Source organism: Hyaena hyaena, unplaced genomic scaffold (assembly GCF_003009895.1).
Source record: "Hyaena hyaena isolate Hyena2069 unplaced genomic scaffold, ASM300989v1 scaffold_26, whole genome shotgun sequence".
NCBI classification, from domain to species: Eukaryota; Metazoa; Chordata; class Mammalia; order Carnivora; family Hyaenidae; genus Hyaena; species Hyaena hyaena.
The window spans coordinates 1,249,599-1,270,415 of NW_024080658.1; the positions used below are offsets into that span (position 1 = coordinate 1,249,599).

Genomic DNA, 20,817 nt, shown 5'->3' on the forward strand with positions numbered 1-20,817 from the left:
ATAATTTTTCAGGTCTCTCCTCTGCAAAACAAAAAACAAAACCAAAAATAACTTCTATGTCTCCTTTTCAATACATATAACTCTCTTAAACCTCTTTGGTTTTCCTTATTTTAATTGATTGGCCCAAACAATGATTAAAACAGAAACATTCAGAACAATGGTTGAAAAAGAAAAAAAAAAAAAAAAACAGCGATAGCAGTATCTTTTTCTTGCATTTGACTTTGATGGGGAGTTTAATTTTGATGCTTGAAAATAATTGAACAGTTTACCTCTAGCGTCAAAGTTACATGCATACACTTTAAATGAAAAAAATCTTATTCAAATACAGCATGGAACCTAAACTTTCCCAGAATGACATGTTGGGTGGCCATCTGTATTTTCTCAGTGTACCAACATGCTTCCAAGGTATCTAAGCTAGGAACCCTAAAGAAATTCTTGATATCTCCTTCTTTCTCATCCCCACCATCTAATTGGCCTAAAGTTCTTTAGATAGCTTTAAGTTTGTAAATCTCCTTCCTATTTTCACTGCCTGGATAGTATTTTAGTCCTTCAAAATCTCCTGCTTGAAATACTTCAACTCAATTTATCAAAAGCCAGTGCGATTTCTTTCAATGACACAAACCAAAGTATATACCTCATGCTTTAAAAATAAAAATAAAGGTTTTTTACTCCCCAAAAGTAAAGATCAACTTTCCTCCCATGTCATTAGTGACCTTCATGACTTCGTGATTTGGCCTCATCATAGAGCAATATATTTATCACTCTTACTCAGAAACAAAACTGTGGTTTCACTTCTAGAATCTGTACCTCTGCACTTCCCTTCTCCCCCAGACACTGCCTTTTGTGCTAGGTAATCTCCTATTCATTCTTTAGAATTTAGTTCAGATTTCCTCTTTGAAATACTCTCAGATACTTCCTGGCATTTATTTCTTCCATCCACTTGGCAGACATCTGTATTTTAACACCACTTATATTCTATTAAAATTATGTGTTTTTTAATTTCTCCTCTAAAGAGTATATGCTTCTTAAGGGAAATAATTATCTTTTGTATCTTTAGCCCCTGAGTGAACAACTATCAGAAAAGTGTTTTAAAGTTTATGTGAAATAAAGATTATATTTACAAGCTGGGATGCCTGGCTGGCTCAGCCGGGTAAGCGTCCAACTTCAGCTCAGGTCATGATCTAGCAGTTCGTGGGTTCAAGCCCTGCATGACCCACACTGGGCTCTGTGCTGACAGCTCAGAGCCTGGAGCCTTTCGGTTTCTGTGTCTCCCTCTCTTTCTGCCCCACTCCCACTCATCTCTCTCTCCCACACAAAAATAAATAAACATTAAAAGAGAAATTTTAAAAAAGTTTACAAGCCAATCAAAATAGCATGCTTCAGGTGATCACTGATAAAGCTGCTTCTAAACATTAAGGTAAAATCAAGTCTTCTTCTATTCATTTATTGAAAATCAATAGAAAATAACTTTTATTCTATGCACATAAAATATTTTGCAAAATGAACCATCAAGGCTTGAGAATTTATCATAAAATAATTTATCACCAACACTCCAGTTCTTGTCCTTGTGAAAATAGTAGATGTGCACATAATGTCAGAATTTTATGCAAGAGAATCCATTGAAATTTTATTCAAACCAGTCAATTAAAATCCTATAAAAATGTATACATAATTAACATGTCACAAATGGGAACACATTCCATCTAATACTTACTGAGCAATTACAATGTAATTAGTGAACAGGGAATATTAATGTGAACAGTAGTATAAATACACATGTATAACATAGGGACCAAAATAGTTTTGATTAAAACATCTGGTAATTAATAACAGATGTTTAAATGCTGTAAAAATTGATTAATCATCACACAGCTTTTTTGTTTTTTTTACAATCGAATACAATTTCTTAATTTGTGTATGTACTGTTTTGTTTTATGAGGCTTTTTGATAGACTTTCCCTTTGGCTCTGTATCTCAATTTATATCATTTTTGGTACAGGTACTCTTCACACTCACATAAGAAAAGCTTCATCAGCAACACACAGAAGAGTAAGGTGTAAATAAAAACTTACTCAATTCCATGATAATGACATACTGAGGCTTTTTCAAAAGGTAAACCCTGAAGTTTCCGAGGACTAAGTTCCGGTGTCAGAACAAAAGTCTTTTCCCTAAAACAAAAAGTTTTTCATTTGTATTTAAAGTTTATTCAGTGACCAAGAGAAAGTTCAAGAAAGTACCTAAAGGAAGAAATCTGACTTCCTTCTCCATAGCTGAATCTTCTCTGGACAGAATAGAAGTAACCTCAGAAGCATAAGAAGGAAATCAAACAAAGATAAGCCTAAGTGGGTTTGTCACTTACATTTTCTGTGCCTCAAGTTTCTGAAGTTATGATGTTGTTATTTACTTCACAAAATTATTTTGAGAAATGGATAAATCAAGAATGAGAAATGACTTACAGTGGAAATTTGAGAAGCTGCATTATTTCTGAAGGATTTTTTTTCCTGATGTTGTTAACTAATGTTTATGCATTTAAATTCTTTTATGCGGGGGGTGGGGAGTAAAGTCAATTTGAATTTTTTGGTAACAAAGTATTTACTTCCTACTGTAACACATGAGGGATCCAGGTTTTTCTTTGCCTGGGAATGCAGTCATCTTGACACTTATTTAAGAGTTAGCATCCTGTTAAATACCAGAGGATACAGAGACTGCTGACTTCAATCCTGCTTCTGAAGTAGTTTTCCAATCAGCAGGTATGTGAAAACTAATCATATGGTGAGCTTACATAAAATATTCACGCTCAACCCCATCCATACGCAGATCTGCAGGGGTGTATCAAAAGCTCAGGAAGAAAAAGGTCACTGCAATTAGGTTAAGCTCTTCTGATTATTCTGAGGTGCCACTCCCACCAACCCCTGCTTCTCTGCCTGAGCTGAGAAGCACTGTTGCCATGCGCAGGATCATGTTCCTGAAGCTGAGAACAGGTTAAGATGGAAATGGAGAATAATGTAACGGTGGCCTTGACATAGTCAATAGAATGAAAACTTGGAAACGGTACAGGAAGGCAAGCAAGTTGTACAGTACCATGAATACATGTGCTCTCCATGAATACAATTTCCCCCCTATGGCTTTAGTAATAAAAACTGCCCATTTGCCACTGAAAATTATCCAAGGTGCTATAATGAGCATTTGAAATTATTACATTAGATGTAAGGCATATGCTAAGTACTGAGCCCTAAAACACAGAATTTATATTCGAATGCATCCATTTAAAGTGTTCCACAAAAAGTCACACTAATTAATTGCAATGACCTCACTATTTTGATCACTCGTTATTAAATGAATGATTTCCCAATATAAAACAATTTAGGCACCTAGCATTTCACTTTTTTCCTTTACCCATGATGTCTCATTTCTTATTTCAACCCTTCAGTAACTTTATGTGTTTTGCTTTAATTTTACTCAGACCTTGTCCTTTCTAAAAGAAATGTTTCAATAAATATGTATTTTGTCAGTGTTTAATATTTCTTGGGTATACACACAGGAGGCATGCCTGTACTTTGTTTAATATTTCAACAGCCCCTTGCATAGGCAGACATTTTAATAAGAGTCCACGGGTTCTTGATTCATTGTTATGAAAGCTCATGCTTCGACTTTAACATTAATAGAGGATATAGTGGATAAAGATGTCATTCTAACACCAAGGAACTATATCAAAATTTCCTAAATAAATTGCCTGTAAATTACAAAAAAACAATAGTATATCTCCCCTACAAGTATGTCTTCCAACACAGCATTTAGAAAGACATTGTGTTCAAAAGAGCACAACCTATATAATTCAGTTTTGGCAAATCCATCTGACTTTGTCACCTCACACTTAATGACTAGAAGGACAATAATCCAATAGCTAAATAGATGAAAAATGTGTATATAATTCTTCACTTTCTTGATTCCCATGAAAAAGATTATCAATCACTCAAAGTTATGAGAAAAAAATCACAATTTTTACATCACTAGGATCATTAAGTCATTAAGACCCAGGATTATTACAATCCTCAAGTTTTCAAAGTTGCGCGCATGCTCTCTCTCTCTCTCTCTCTCCCCCTCACTCTCTCCCTCCCTTCCTCTCCTGAACATGTACATGAAGGCATTAAGCTACAGAATTATTTGTGAGCTATAACTACCTTCAAATAAATCCCTTCCAAAATTTACCTTTAAAATAGATATTTGCCGAAACAAGTTTTGTAAAAGTGATTAAAATGATCTATAATTTTAAGGTCCTCTGGGAGGTTTTCAAAATAATATATTAACATTAAAAAGAAATCAGGATGGTGAAAAAATGATTCGAATATCACGGGTAACTAACATCACAATTTTACCTATAATTAAGTCAACTTTAGCAACATCTAGTATTACATATAACTAGTAACTTAGTGGAAGTTGTCTTGGAAGTCAAAATAGTTATAAACTATTCGTAATAGACACCGAGTTCTTACTCAGTAATATTACAGTTTCAGAAACATTTTTACTATACTTTTCCATTCTCTTCAGTTGAAAGGCTGTGTTTTGCTAATATTAGGCATGATCGACAATGTCATGACAGGTAATGCCAAAATCGAAACTAGAGAGTAATGCAGTAGAAAGAATTTAAAAAGTTTTACAAGTCAAATTATAATTCTTTCTTAAGTATTTCCCTTTGTATATAAAGTAGAAGCTACTGACTTCTATAGAGAATACACAGAGGTTGCTTTCTTATTTTCCTGATATTCAATACCACAAAACAGTAGGACATTCGCTAAGGTAAAATGTGAGATTAAGTCCAACTGATAAACACTGGGATCATCCTTGAGAATTTTGCCTAAGCAACAGAGGGCATCAATTAACTAAAAAAATGAGATGTAATGTGCTTTACAAATTACTTTTAACAAGTTAACGGTCAATTATAATTTTATAACTTACCCCTTTTGAATCTGTAAAGGTTGAAGATCTCCAATTGGTAATCCATCTGAAGTAAAGAATTTCAGCAACTCCTTGGCGTCCAATAACGTGATTGAATCCCGTGGACCCTCTTTGTGGCCCAGCAACTGTTCAGATGAACGAGGTAATGAACCAGTTCTGGGAAAATAATGGTATGTAGATTAATTAAAAAAGGATTAGAATTCACCATAGTCAGGAAAAGGTGGTATGAGCAGAAACCAGAACAAGAAAGAAAACTAAAGAACTATATATATTTAGGAAAGAAAATAACGTAAAACCTTCGTGAATCATTTAGTATAAAAGTATATTTTTAAAAACCTGAAGGTCACAGTGAAACTTGCAGTTACCACAGCAATAATGACACTACTTAATTAAATAAACATAATTATTTTTTCATGATTATTTAAGAGTATGAAGTTACCAATTCTATAAAATTTAAATCAAAATGTTTTTGTATGTTTTGAAACCCCATAATCTCATAATGTTTGATGCTATAGACCAAGTGTTCCAATTTTCTATGAACTTGCAAGATTACTTAAAGCACAGCCATGAAATGAGACAGTAATCAGAAATCTCTCCAAGGTTTCTCCTAGCCGTGATTATAACAGTATGAATAAGCACTGAGTCATTATTATAGCAGAAACATATACAGGAGTTTATACTTCTCAAACTACTTTACATACAGTATGTTCTTAATCCTCACAAATTTCCTTGACAAAGATAGGATAGGTCTTATCTTAAAATGAAGTTAACACCTGAAAATAAGTACTTTCTAAAGTGAAAGTCAGTATGCCAAGCCCAGAAAGCAATCATTATAACTATTTTTCAGATAAATGTACTAACACACATTGGTTTGCATTAGAAGCCATAAGCCCAGGGTGACCCAACCGTTTAAAGTGACAATCAGAACTACAGTGACACTGAATTAGGTATTATTTCCACTCTGTCACTCTGCAAAGAACCTAAAAAACTCACAGGAAGTTTAAAAACTAGAAAAAGGAAAATACTTTAGTTTCAGAGGATGCTAATGGTTTTACCAAGCACTGCCACAAATCATGCTATTTTTCTGTCACCAAAGTGTCAATCTTTTAATATCTGCACAGAAAATTAATTTCCTGAATTTATATTAATTCAACTATTCCCTGGTTATTTTATTACTTCAATCCAGCATTTTTATTGGTGATTATATGATTAAAATGTTGACATTATGGTTTTAGATTCCTATTTCTATACATTAAAGATCAATAATCTACTAATAATGACCCTCTCCCCCTCCTATCCCTTTTATTTTAAATTGAAAATAGAAATCTAATAAAAAGAGTCAAACAAGAAAACACTCAAATATTTTCCCTAAACTTCATTCTCCAGAAGAGCAGGAACTACATCATGAGTTTAATTTAATTTCTATATAGCTATTCTGTAACAGTGACTCACAAAGGTTTCTTAATGAATATTACACCCAGTCATTTAACAGGCTAGATGCAATGGTGACATGTATAATTTGCATTTATATAGAGCCCTAGACACAAGGATATCAAAGCAATTTAAAAACAAATTTTAAGTTTGTTTTTTTTATTTTGAGAGAGTGCGCACGTGCACACGCGCGCGCACACACACACACACACTAGTGGGGGGAGGGACACAGATAGAGGGAGAGAGAGAGAATCGCAACCAGGCTCCATACTGTCAGCACAGAGCCCTATGTGGAGCTCAATCCCATGAACCATGAGTTCATGACCTGAGCCAAAATCAAGAGCCACATGTTCAACCAACTGAACCACTTAAGTGTCCCTCAAGGCAATTTAAAAGTCCAGTTTATGATAAATTACACCACCAAGATATAGCTAAAATATATACAGGATAGGTCTTAGGTTAAAATAAGTAAATAAATAAATAATAGCACTTTATTTTGTTCAGTATTTTCAAGGTTACAAAGTATCTTTTCATACATTATCTCATTAAACATTGACAACTTTGAAGTAGAACTGGGATTGTTATCCCCATCTTAAAGATGAGGCAACAAAGTCACACAACAGGTGAGTTCGTCTAATACCAAATTCTTATGACTTCTGAATTTCACTATGGAATGAATATTCCTTAATGCTCCAGTGAAGCCTCTTTTAACAAAATATAAATCTGAATACCTGGAATGTAACTTTTGTTATTAATCAAGAATTTGATACTCTCTCCCCATATGGTAATACACTCATAAGTATTCAAGAAATGACTTTGTAAATATCATTGTGAGATACTAAAAAGAGCTCACTGATGATAATGTATAGACTCATAATCACTGCTTGTAATTTAGTATACAGGTATGCCTTGAATAGGAGAAAGGAGGTGAAGACAGTGAAAGGAGATAGACACACCAATGTAAAATGAGCTATAAAAGGTGCAATGAAACAAGTTTCATAAAGGAAGTAATGATAAAGTCCTTGGGTGTTTAATGAAGAAAGAGAACACTGAGTTGCAACATTTATGAAAGACTTAAGGAAAGGTGATTTTTGATCTAGACCTTGAATGACAAACAAGCTTCTAGTTCAAGATGATGGTGCATTAAACATACATATTAATCTCCCCACTCAAAACAAAGGGAAACCACAATGATGAAGTGCCAGGCACTAGATTCATAAGAAGGTTGAGAAATGAAAGATGAAAAAAATGGTGGAATGAACAAACAAAAAGAATAAACTAGAGGCAAGCATGTAAATGAGAGCTACAGAGAAGTCTACAAAAAAACATACAATCTGTCTTCCTCCCATCCCACAAAGCCATGGTGAGACTCTACACTTGGGCTGAGTGACAATGGGCAGAAATCAGGCAATGTATTTTAAGAATCCTACCAGAACAGTTGTTCAAGTATCACCGTCTCACACCTCCCCTTCCCCTTGCCATTTTATCTCCAAGTGAAAAACAGAGATCATTCTCTCTGAAGATTCAGAACTGTGTCTGTCCCAGGCTCAGTGGCAATGACCCTAGAATAAAGTCCCATTATTTCAGTGCTGAGTCAAGGACCAAGGCTGCCTACCTTTTGATACCCCCACAGATGTCCTGAAGTGAAGTCTACCAGGTATGCTCCACTCCGCACCTCCCCACCCTCAACATTCAGGTGAGAGTAGGCAAGGAAGAGGTCTATACATAGAGAGAAAAAATAAAGAACAACTACCTATATAAAGCAGCTTGGTATAAATTCCAAGCTAGAGACAACCAAGGGCCATCAGACAGGAAAGGATAAGCATAAGAAAAAAACACCAGAGGAACAAATAGAACAGATCCAAAGGATAATGAGATATCCAAGGAACAGATAAAACAAGTTAAAAGAAGATTCCAATGAACATGCTGTTAGTATCTCCTGAATTCTCATTATTAATAAAAGAAGAGGTTACTAATGAAAAAAATGGAGTTGAGAACAAAAAAGATTTATTAGGAATTTAAAACAGGACTATCAAAAAAAAAAAAAAAAGATGAAATGTTAAACACTTTGACCTACTACAATGACCTCTGCCCATCCCCTCGCTCTACAAAATCTCTGGATTAAGGTCCAGGCTTTGTGGAGAATAGCTGCAAAGCACTGGAGTGTCATCAGCCCAAAACCCTGTCAGTGAGTTATGCTGAATAAAACTCCGTGTAGAAGGTATGAAGTGGCTTGATTTGTTTTTCCATCTCAAAGTGCCTTCTCAGTTTGGAGGATACTTTACTGTCTCTTCTCTACTTTTTAACACCCAAGTGGTCTGCAAAGGCATCCACTAAAATGTGAACTATGATTAAGTACACCCAGAAAGTACGAGAAGGTGGGGAAGAACAGTCCTTTCTCAACATCCTACTCTGTAACGCTCTTATCTACCTACCTACTTACAGGATCCATAGATTTCCTTCTTTTAAACACTTTTATTTATTTTTTGAGAGATAGAGAGAGACACGGTATAAGCAGAGGAGAGAGGCAGAGAGAGGGAGACACAGAATCTGAAGCAGGCTCCAGGCTCTGAGCTGTCAGCACAGAACCCAATGCGAGGCTTTACCCACAAACCGTGAATCATGATCTGAGCTGAAGTCAGCTGCTTAACCAACTGAGCCACCCAGACACCCCTGCAAATATTTCCTTTTAATAAAACTAGAAACTACCTGTATTTCATAAACACTAAACTTAAGGATTAAGAAAAAATTGTTCACTACAAATACTGAGCTATTTAAATATTACCTCATTTTTTGTTTAGCTTTTTCAAAACTTTCCAAATTTTGAAGAACATGCCTTTCTGGCCATTCCATGGGATTGGTTTCCATTAGACTTGAAGAACTAGGTTCCCCTGAAGTGTCTAAAGTGAAAGAAACATACATAAGTACTGAAAATGATTAACATACTAAATTTTGCAATGTAAAGATACATACATGTAGATCCATCCATCCATCCATGTGCATGTGTACATGTATATACAAAGCCATGTAGGATTAATTGTACAGGATTTACCCCAGCATTCATTAAGAATATCTCTCATGGCCCAAGCTGTGCAAAATGCCATTGAAAAGTTTTTTGGAAATGAAAAAAAAAAAAAAATCACTGTTAAGCTTTGCTTACTTTATGGTTTCCTCAGAAGAAAAGTTATGTACTAGGGGCACCTGGGTGGCTCAGTCGGTTGACATCAACTCTTGCTTGGTCTCAGGTCATGATCCACAAACTCCTGGGTTTGTGCCCTGCATCGGGCTCTGTGCTGGAAGGGCAGAGCCTGCTTGGGATTCTCTGTCTCCCTTTCACTCTGTCCTTCCCCACTCACCCATGTCTCTGTCTCTCCCAAAATAAATAAATTAAAAAAAAAAAAAAGAAAGAAACAAACAAAAAAGGTATGCCCTAGAATTCAGAAAATGAGGGCTCCTGTGAATAAAAGCATAATTTTGCTATTTGTGTGTGTGTGTGCATGTGTGTGTGTGCATGTGTGTGTGTGTGTGTGTGTGTGAAACTAGTTCTAAATGAAAAGGAGGCAACTCAATGGAGAATATATTGGATATACTATGTGATTTCATGCCAGAAACAGGAATTAGCAGCATTATTTGGAAAGTTTCATATCTTAAAAAGCAATTACTTCCTTCTCAAAAGTATGATAATACGACAAATAACATATGATATTCCCAGATAAAGGTTACCTTAGAAAGAATTCTCACTTATCCATTAATGTAAGACACCTTAACATATACATCTTCAAGTAAATCGCTGATATTAGGTGTTATTTCACTACTAATAAAATATTTTATGTAAGAATGTTTATCTTTCTAGCTAGTATGCTACAATGAACAAACACAGAGACTGCTAATAACATCGCGATTCTCATCAAAAACCTAAAGGGACAGCTTCTGTTCACATTATAAATTATTAGTATATCCAAACTATTTAACACTGGCAAAATTACTAACTGCACTACTTTTGGGATTCCAAAACTATCTTGGTTTTAAAATTGAACTATTACACACTGTTCTAATAAGTTAACTAAAAACTACTGGACATCAATTGTCCATCAACTCTGACAAAAATACTCATTTTATACTTTGGGGGGTTCTTACAAAATGATGATTTGGTAAAGGAATTTTTACACAAGAAAGAAAAAAAAATAAACATAAATAAAAATAGAAGTCAACTACATGCCATTTTCCCTTTATTCATTAAGCAATTTAACCTTGAACATTTTAAAATATCTTTAATTACTACACTGGATTGCCCCCACCAAACACCATCCAAATGTACCACTTCTCATTTCTTAAACAAGGGTAATGTAATACTATTTTATACAGCAGTTTTATAATGAAATAATCTACTTTTTAATGTTGATATGGTTTTCCACTAAAAGTATAAAGAAAATATCATTAGCAAATCTGATATTTACATGCTGAGTTCACAAAAGAATACAAGAATGTTAAATAAAAGTAAACATTAGTGTTCCTAAATATTACAATATAATTCATTGTTAACTTCCAGCTACACAATTTACATAAATATAAATGACATAGAATAAACAAACATCCGGATGTTCTTTTGAGGAATAACTTAAGTCAGTTCTTACAGTAAAATAAGACACAATATTTTATCTTTGTGGCAGTCAGGACGCCAGGCCATGCTAACAACCGAAGATCACAAAAAGGGCCTGTGAGAAACCAAGAACACTGCTTTTTTTAAAAAAGTGTTTTACGTTACAGGAGAAACAAATAAATGAAAGTTGATACTATAGGGAAATTAGGGATTCAAAACCTGCCCTGCAGAAATCACAGCAAACAAAAAGGAAGGAATACTGCAAATGATAATCTGTGGAGAGTAATATAGGCCATTATAACCTTACATACATAAATATGAATAAATCACAAAGAAAAGGTTACACTGTAATTGGCATATTCTGTTTAAATAAAGCAAGAATTACAAAAGCCTACTAGAAGATTTTTAATAAATATTTAAAATAATGAAACTGTGATCTTCTAAAATTACCTAGAAAACCCATTTTTGCAGTGTGTTTATGTGCCCCAATGGTTTGAGATAAAGGAGACAGTTACTGCATTTTGGAGTTCAGATATCACATTTGGCATTATAAAAGTTTTTAGCAACTCTGTGGCAATGAGTGTATAAACTGGTTTTCATTCGTTATACATGTTAGATAGAGATTTTACCAGAGAAAGAAAGAAAGAAAAGAAAAAGAAAAAGAAAGCAGATCAATAACTCTAATGATTGTCAATAATTCCTAATGAGTGAGATTGTTAAATAATGGGTCAGAATATGAAACATGATTGACTGTATTGCTTCTTTTGCCATGTAATTCCTATGTAGATGTATTTATTGAAAAAGCTACAAAGAATGTTAAAAATCAAAATTTCATTCTTAGGAGTCATGTTCAAATGTGTAACCTGTCAAATTTCAGTTCAGGCTCTAAAAATATCTTCAAGGTTTCTTTCATTTGTTTGACATTATTTGGGAAGGAGTGAACGCCTACATGCCAAGTACTGTACTGGGCTCTAGGGTCTTGGAGGAAGTAAGTAGGCACACTCATTATTCTCAAAGAACATATGGTTCAGAGTGAAGACAGTTAACAAATAATTATATATATAATATATAACTTAAAATGTTAAGAAATAATTTACAGAAAGATATAGAAAATGGTAAAAGAGGAATCAATTTAAAGTGAGGAAGGTCAGGGAAAACCTCTTTTAAGCAGTTAGCATTTAAGTCAAAACCTGAAAAATGACTGTCAATTCATCAGGTAAAGACTGGGAGAAAAATATTCCAGAAAGAGGATACTGCACGTGTACAGTCCCGGAGATGGAAGGGGATGTGTCAAACTCCAGGGACGGAAAGGCTCTGTGGACAGCACGTAGGCCCTTTCTAAGCTATGTTAAGGACGACATGTTTTATACACTATGGAAAGTAATGGCAGAGGTTTGAGCCAAGGAGTGATACAATCTGATTTACATTTTAAGATGAGCACCCCTGTAACTCAGTGTGATAATAGTGTCCTAGAACTTGACTTTGTATGGGTTATTAGAAGATACATTTCCTTACTTACAGAAAAACTCTTGCAATGATTTCAGCCCTCCCTACCTTCCCACAGTTATCTCCTGTACAAATCTGAGTATGCCAGCTTCTGTCCTGGCCCCAGCTTGTCCTCAGCTCCATGATTCTGGGTATATTACTTCTTCTCCCTGGAAAATCCTATCTTCTCTGTTCTATCTCGAGCCCACACATCACTCAAGACCTACATCAAAGTCCCTTGGTTCCTAACAAAGTGCTCTGTGACTATCCTACCTTCCTTATATTATTCCTTTCCTCTAAACTCGCATTCATTTATTTAAAAACAAATATATAGCATTTCATACCAGGCAACTTTCTAAGCAATTTATAAATAATTCATTTAATCCTCATAACAACCTCTGTCATCTCCTATTTAAAGGTTTAAAAAAACCCTGAGGCTTAGAGAGGTTAGAAAACTTGCCCAAAGTCATATAGCAAGTAAGCTGCAGAGCGGGCATTCGACCTTGTTAGTCTGCTCCGGAGCCCATGCTGCAAGCAAGAAGCGGTGTCTCTTTATCAAACACATCCCCCATTTACAAGTAACCTTACACTGTCTCCAACGTCTTTGACATGACTCTCCACTGCCACTGAACTTTGTTACTGATACAGAATGATGATGATGATAACACAAATAGCAGCTCACAGGTTTTTGGCATCTATTATGCTCTTATGCATCAACTCGTTGAATCCTCACAATAACCCTCGTAAGTGTAATATTAAGCCCATTTTAAATACGAGGAAACAGAGGCATGGAGACGTGGAATAACTGCCCAAAGACATTCAGCTACCAAGAGATAAAACTCATATCTGAGCCCTGACACCCTAGCTTCGGGGCCTGGGCTCTTGAAATGGCACAGCATGCTGTATTAACATTTTGCTTTTGAAACAGATCATAAGCCATAAAGTCAAGGATCCAAATTTTTACTTCTTTGTGTACCTTTATGGTGGCGAACACAGAAAAGGCATTCAACAAGCATTACTGTTAACTTGATTCTTTGGTCATTTTCTTTTTTTTTTTTTTTTTTTTTTTTTTTTTTTTTTTTTTTTTTTTTTTAATTTTTTTTACGTTTTATCTATTTCTGAGAGAGAGAGAAGACAGCGTGAGCAGGGGAAGGTCCGAAAGAGAGGGAGATACAGAATCTGAAACAGGCTTCAGGATCTGAGCTAGCTGTCAGCACAGAGCCCACTGCGGGGCTCGAACCCACAAACCGTGAGATCATGACCTGAGACGAAGTCGGACACTTAACCGACTAAGCACCCAGGCGCCCCATGGTCATTTTCTTATTGACCTATGGAATAAAAAGGATTCTCATGGAATAAAAACAAAAAAATTATCCCAGACATTTAAAATGCTACACAATCACCAAATGCTTTCTTCTCAGATCTTGTAAAGTTTTACTCCATTCAAATTCATCACAAGAATAGGAACCAGGAAAATAGGAAAAAATGCAAATGAATATAGAAATGATATCCTGGTCCTTCAGTGAAGTTTAGTGACTGTTCCTGCTATAATGATGGCAAATGTGGAACATCTTACTGTCAACAGTTTTAATTACAGTAAACTTACTGTGTAGGTCCTACTATTCTTATCTTATAAAAACATAACTTAATAGAAATCTACCTTTCTACCAGCTTCATAAAAGCAATAAGAGGAATCACCTCAAAATGCTTCTCCCTCTGCTCACTGCTTAACGAAAGGAGTGACTGCAATGCTAGGGTGGCTCAGTCAGTTAAACGTCTGACTCTTATCCTGGCTCAGGTCATGATCTCACCATTTATAAGATCAAGTCCCGCGTCAGGCTCTGCACTGATGGCATGGAACCTGCTTGGGATTCTTTCTTCCCCGCCACCCCCCACTCCTCCCTTGCTCGCTCCACATGTATGCATGTGCTCTTTCTCTCTCAAATAAACTTAATAAAAAAAAAAAGGAATGATCAGAAACCTTTTAATATTCAAATGACAAGAAATAGTTCATCCTATATACACACATACTTGACTATGCAAATATACATGACTAAATTTATAAGATACATCTTGATTTTATCAACATTTTATTAGTTGTAATAATAAATCACTATACTAAATGCCAAACATACAAAAAGAACTAATATTTAAACAAACAAAAATACTTACCATTTGACATATCGGAGGTTTTAATTTTGTCTGTCTTTACTGAGATTGTTTTAGGAAGAATAGCATCAAAATGATCTACAAAGTGTTCCCTCGTGAGTATTAACAGATTTTTGAGTTCATCAACAGAAGCTACTTCAGGCTGCTTTGCCAACTTTCTCCGTTCTGTAAGACAACAAAACAATATAATTAACCATATAACTATTATTTTAAAGCCTCTCTAGAAGCACATCTACTACTCTTTCATGGGAAATATTTTCAAAAGTGAAACAGCTGAATTTCTGCAGCAAATCAACATTCCTATGTTTAGCCCTATTTTCCTTTTAATCCCATTTGTAGGTAATGATAGAATTTCCAGTTACATGAGATGAACAAAAACAGAATAATCTGCTAACACCACGAAGTAATAAATGGTAAACACAAGTACACAAGTTTTCAGAATATACTGTGGACCATTAAGGATGTTGGTGTTTATGTGAAAATAAAACCTGTATGACTTTCAGTAACATGTGGTCACTTGGCCAATTCCATCTATTTCTTCTCCTTCCTAAAACCTAAGTCCACAGCAAAGGAATTAAAAAAAGGACAACAAAAGAAGAAACAACTAATAATGACAGTTTTCAACATTCTGGAAGAAAAGACGATGGTGGGATGGTAACTGAGTTGGTACAGGAGAGAAGGGTCCACTGGGTGCCTGCAAAAGCACTACTATGTGGTATTAGAAGATGACGGTGAGACCCAGGCTAAACTAGGACTGGACACACGGATGTTTAAAAAAGGAGCAGATGGAACTAAATAAAGGTCTTCACCCCACCCCCCAGCCCTCACAGCCAGGAGGCTGTTCTCATTTTGCGGGGAGGAAGCTGAGAAGGAGTCCCAGACTACTGGTGTCATCAGGCACACCGAAAGGTAGCACTGAAGCTGAGGTTAAAACTGGGGGATTAAATAGAGGTCTACATACTGAAAGGCCCAACTCCAAGCCCTGTAGCCAGAAAACTAGCAGGCATAAATGCTTCCCAAGAAAGATGAAAGGATTCCCTTTTGAAACACTGAATGCCTCCAGAGAAAAGAGCCTTGTCCTGAAATTGAGGCAGAGGTAGGGAGAGGCTCTCACAACCAAAATGCTGACTTGCCACTCCACCTCTCTATACTACAGCTTGCCGGACAGTCTATGAGAGCAAGGTATACAAAGCTTCCCATTTAAAACAGGACAGACAGAAAAGAGTCAGTAGACATTTAAGAAAAGGTGTTGAGGAGAGAGAGGATTCTGCATCTCCACGCTCTTATGTTTACACATGTTAAGACTTTGATTCAGTAACACTTCTAGCTTCCCTCCTCCCACCCGTCACTCATTGAGCTAGTCTGGAGAAGAAACAAGCATTCACTGATCAGATCCTTCTCCCCAACCTTCCTCCGAGCTGGCAGGTCCTCAGGACATATGCTGTCTGCAATGTGGTAAGGGTCCTGCCCCCACAGGGTTGGTCGTCAGCTGCCTAGCTCTTCATTCAAGAGGGGGAAATTCAATTCTGGGTTATGTATCAGAAAACCCACCTGGCCATAGATCTAAAACATCATATCCTTCAATTCAACTTGTACCTGTTATTTATCTCCATCTGTGTGTTTTTAAGTTTATTTCTCAACTGGTTCCAATTTGGGGTGGGAAAGGAAGTTTATTTATTGGGACCCTCAAAGAGGAAAAACTCTAAGATAAAAAAGAGACTAAAGCAAGCAGAGAGGAATAAGAAGCCCAGCAGGAAAAACAAACAAAAAAAAATATTGTAGAGAACAAAAGAAAGCTTGTTGTAATTAATATTCTCATAGAAACAATCAGACATGACAGCCACAAAACAAGTACAGGATGTTTTCATAAAGGAACAGTTGATGAACACAAAAAAGACTTTTGAAAATTAAGTAAATGAGAACTCAAATTTTAAACATACCATGAAAGGGCTTAATATAAAATGCAAGATATTGTCCAGAAACTAGAACAAAAAGAAAACAGTATGGAAATAGGAAAGAAAATTAGGTATTCTGTCCAGAAAAACCAACAGATAATAATTAATAGAAATTCTAGAAAGAACAAAAAAGAGAAAAGGAAAGAAAATAAATTCTTAGAGAGATAAAAATTTTCAGACTTAAGAATACGAGTCTGCTATTGAAATGGCTCATCAAATGGACAACTTAATAAATTGGGCACAGAAGAAGAGGATAGCGAATGCATACACACTATGATTCAGAGTAAAAAGATGAACCTTCTGGAGATAAGGATTCAGGAATGGGGTAAAAATGAATAAACCAGAAATAAAGCACTACAAAGGATAAGAATAAGTATTAGATTTCTCAATAGGAACACAGCCACGTAGAAGACAATAAAGTAATATCTTCGAAATTATGAAGGTAGATGGTTTTCAACCTAATAGTCTTTATGACTTGTCAGTCAAGATATTTTCAGATAGGCAACAGCTTAAAAAAAAATATGACCCATGAACTTTTTTTCAACTAGTTAATGAAAGACAGTCACCAACCAAAGGGAGTAATCCAAGAAGAAGGAAGACAAGGGATCTGGAAAAAAGGAGACTCCAAAATGAGAGAAGAAGAAAAGAGAAGTCTCCAAGATGTCAGGAGGTCTAAGAAGCAACCTGTCCACAACAGAGCAAAACAGTAAACACTCTAGAAAAAAAAAAAAAAAAAAAGAGAAATAAACAGGAACTGCTGTGTTTGAACATATAACATATTTATTAAGTGGGCAGAAAAATGTTGGAGCCTCTGGAAAAATAATATTTTGCCTGTAAGGAAGAATGGGCAAATTAAAAATGATCATCCACACCATAAGAAAAACAAAGATTATACAAGAGAGGTGACTACCATCATATATTGCAAGACTCAGTGGTACACTTATTTATATAGCGATAATAATGTTAAAACTAACCACTGACCAAAATTCAGGACTTCACTGTAAAGGGTGGAAAGAGAAAGTGAAGGTAATATGAAAAAGCTAAGTCTTTATCTTCCGTGTTAGATGCTAAGATGATATCTGAAACTGGCAAATCAAAAACTAACATACATGTATTATTTACAAAGTTAGAGGAAATGTTAGGAAAACCGTTTGGCAGAGCTGAGCTGAGGGTAGCTGCCGAGAGACAAAGACTGAAAGATAGGGAGGAGAAGGCAGAGTATTGCTGGTTTCTACATGAAGTTTTTCAACACCATTTGCATTTTAAATTATACCCATATACCCACTTTTATCAAAACATTACTTTTTTTAAGTTTATTTATTTTGAAAGAGAGGTTGAGTGGGGAAGGGGCACAGAGAGAGGGAGACAGAGAATTCCAAGCAGGCTCTGTGCTATCAGTGCAGAGCCTAATGCAGCGCTCAATCTCCTGAACCAATGAGATCATGACCTGAGCCAAAATCAAAAGCTGGACACTTAACTGACTGAGCCACCCAGGTGCCCCCAAAATATTACATTTTTAAAACGCTTCTGAACTAATAGCATTTTCTTCTATAATAGTAAATTCTAAGTTCATAGAGAATTAAATTCAACATTTATGGAGTATATACTGTCTACAAAGCACTGTGCTGCTCTTGGACACAGAGGATTAAAGTCCAGAACACTATTACCACATGAGGTCGATACATAAATAATACATAAATAATGTACGAGAGTAGGCTGAGGAGTAGCCAGTCTAGAGATTCTACTTTAGAACATCAGCTTCACAATAATGTCTCTGCAAAATCCTATCTTACCAATGCAGATATTGGTAGGATCATTCCAGTTACGATCCAAGGTAAGTAATACATGGTTTTTGTGCTCAAGAACATTAGTAATGGTAAAGAAAGAGTATAAAGTATGCTGCTGTTATTACAACTTCTTAGTGAGAAATAAAAAGTTTCATTGCTTTTTATTTTCTGGACAATCTGCTGGGAGTCATTCTAAAATGAAAAGTTATCAGTGGTTTGTTTTAATCTGAAAGATGCACAATAGGTAATATGCTTCAGAATTTAGCTCTATATTTTTATTAACATTAAAAATAAACTTAAATCATGAACCTGACCCATGCTTATTAAAACAGTCAATTACATTACAACATCAGGCTATCATGAGAGCAGGGGAGGACTTCCTCCTGGCCTTGAGGGCTGAGAAAGAGAAAGAGGGAACAGATAAAGTTTAATAGGGATTATGAGCAGCATAATTTACCTAGGCAAAAAAATCTCTGCACAAATGTGTTTGCACAGAAGTGGCAAAAGTTTTGGAAGAAAAATATTGGACTGAAGCCTAAATGTGAATCAGCAAAAGAACAAATATCATATATTTGCATGTATAGGAGGATTAGGAGGAACTTAATGGAGGACCGTGGGGGAGAAGAAGGGGGGAAATGGTCGGGGAGAGGGAGAGAGGCAAACCATGAGAGACTCTTGAATGCTGAGAACAAACTGAGGACTCATGGGTGTGGGGAAGGAGGGAGGGATGGGCACGGAGGAGGGCACCTGTGGGGATGAGCACTGGGTGTTATATGGAAACCAACTTGACAATAAACTATTTGTAAAAAACAAACAAAAAAAGAATGCTATTCCTAAAAAAAAAAAAAAAAAAAAAAAAGATAGCAATAACTTAGGATTTATTAAAGAAAAAATATAGACCAGAATATTCAAAAGTACCAGAGACTGAGTGTTAATCAGGTTTCTACTAGGTCCTATAAATTTAAAAAAGATGTGAGTAACTCAGAGTAGTGACCGCAGTACTGGAACAAAATGACAAGACTGCTTCTGTTTTGGCATTTGTCTTGTATCATACTGAACAATCTTATTTAAAAAGTGCCCAGCGTTCTTAAACCTTTTCTTTAAAAATCAGTGAAATAAGATATTTAATACTTCCCAAATCAAGAAGTTATAAACTACAAAAAATCAAGTAAAAATGAATTATAAGATTATAAATATTCTATTAGTACTACGTATAACTTTTAAAAATAAATAAAATTACTGAAGGAATTATTCTGAAAAATTAAACCATAACAGAACCTTTATTTGATCTTTGTGTTACTGTATAAAACAAAGTGTCTCAATAATGCATGTGTAGTTTTACACAAACTCTCGCAGCGGTTCTGACGCAGTACTAGCCAGAGAAAAGTGAGGAGATAATAAGTCTGCTGTCTTGTTGATCATTTTGAAAAAACCTTCTTGAACAACTTTTTGTTTTTCAGCAAAGGCTATCTTTGTATTGATACTGAATTGTTGATTTTTTTCCCAAAGAAAGCTGCTCCTATTACGCTAGTTTTCACCATGTGTAAATTATAAACTATATTTATATTTCACTTCTTTGAAAGTCACTGAAATACATTCAGACATTCTTACATTAGAAACTTGGTTTTGCGGTCATTTTCTTGTCTTTTGACAAGATACAGGAAATTTGAACAGATGCAGCTTTACCCCAAACTTTTAATCCAGTATTGACTCTCTGGGTAGAGGAGAGATTGGTTCAGCAAGTGTTTCCCTCATTAAATTAACTGGATCACTAATGTTCATCAAGATTTCATGCTTTGGATTGCAAATTGGTCACTTCCTGGATATGCCCTGAGTTGGTGTCTCTAGCAGCTACTAGCTGCGTGGCTTCCTTAAGCTTGTGTTTCACCCAGAGCAGTGGCATTTTTATAGCTGTGGCTGACACAGCTTAGCTGCCCGTGAAGCTTCTACGTCTTCAGCATTTATTCGGTACTTATGTCTGCTCTTCCCCCCCACCCCCACCCTGAGCTTCCAATCATACCTGCAGGCAGCTGTCTAGGTAGAGCTGTTAGTATTTCCCTTCCTGCACAAACGGGGGTAACGTTGTGGGGCGGGGGGTAACTCTTCCTACCCAAAGGAGAAATGCAACAGCTTTAGAGAGCTGACTATTCTTCTACTCTGGTAATCTTTCTGGTTGGAAGGGTAAGGAAGAGAGGCAAGGATGAAGGGGAGATATGGAGGGAACAGAATTTTAAAGGGCTGCAGAAGGCTCATGGCAAGGAAGCAGGTCTGACGCGGGGTTTTAGCAGAGACAGAAGAAAGTCAAGAAGTGAGTAATACTGCAGGTTGATGTTTGAAATAAGGGTTTTCCAGCCATAACAATACTATTCCAGTATTTTTCCCCCTTGGTTTTCACATGTACAACTTTTTATTGAAACTGATTTGCCTTTGTAACT

General features: G+C 35.7%; 1 protein-coding gene across 5 annotated transcripts in view; it reads right to left on the minus strand.

Moving 5' to 3' along the window:
• The window catches only part of LOC120228658 (MDM2 binding protein), a 77,688-nt gene that overhangs the window by 12,566 nt on the left and 44,305 nt on the right, over positions 1-20,817 (minus strand). For 3 of the 5 annotated variants that reach the window (XM_039227205.1, XM_039227206.1, XM_039227202.1), the window contains 4 exons: positions 14,644-14,805; positions 9,172-9,286; positions 4,956-5,111; positions 2,072-2,167 (listed from right to left, as the gene is read on the minus strand). In XM_039227205.1, the coding sequence (XP_039083136.1) occupies positions 2,072-2,167; positions 4,956-5,111; positions 9,172-9,286; positions 14,644-14,805 (529 nt within the window). The remainder of the gene's footprint in view (positions 1-2,071; positions 2,168-4,955; positions 5,112-9,171; positions 9,287-14,643; positions 14,806-20,817) is intronic. The other 2 variants (XM_039227207.1, XM_039227203.1) reach the window with 1 other exon arrangement.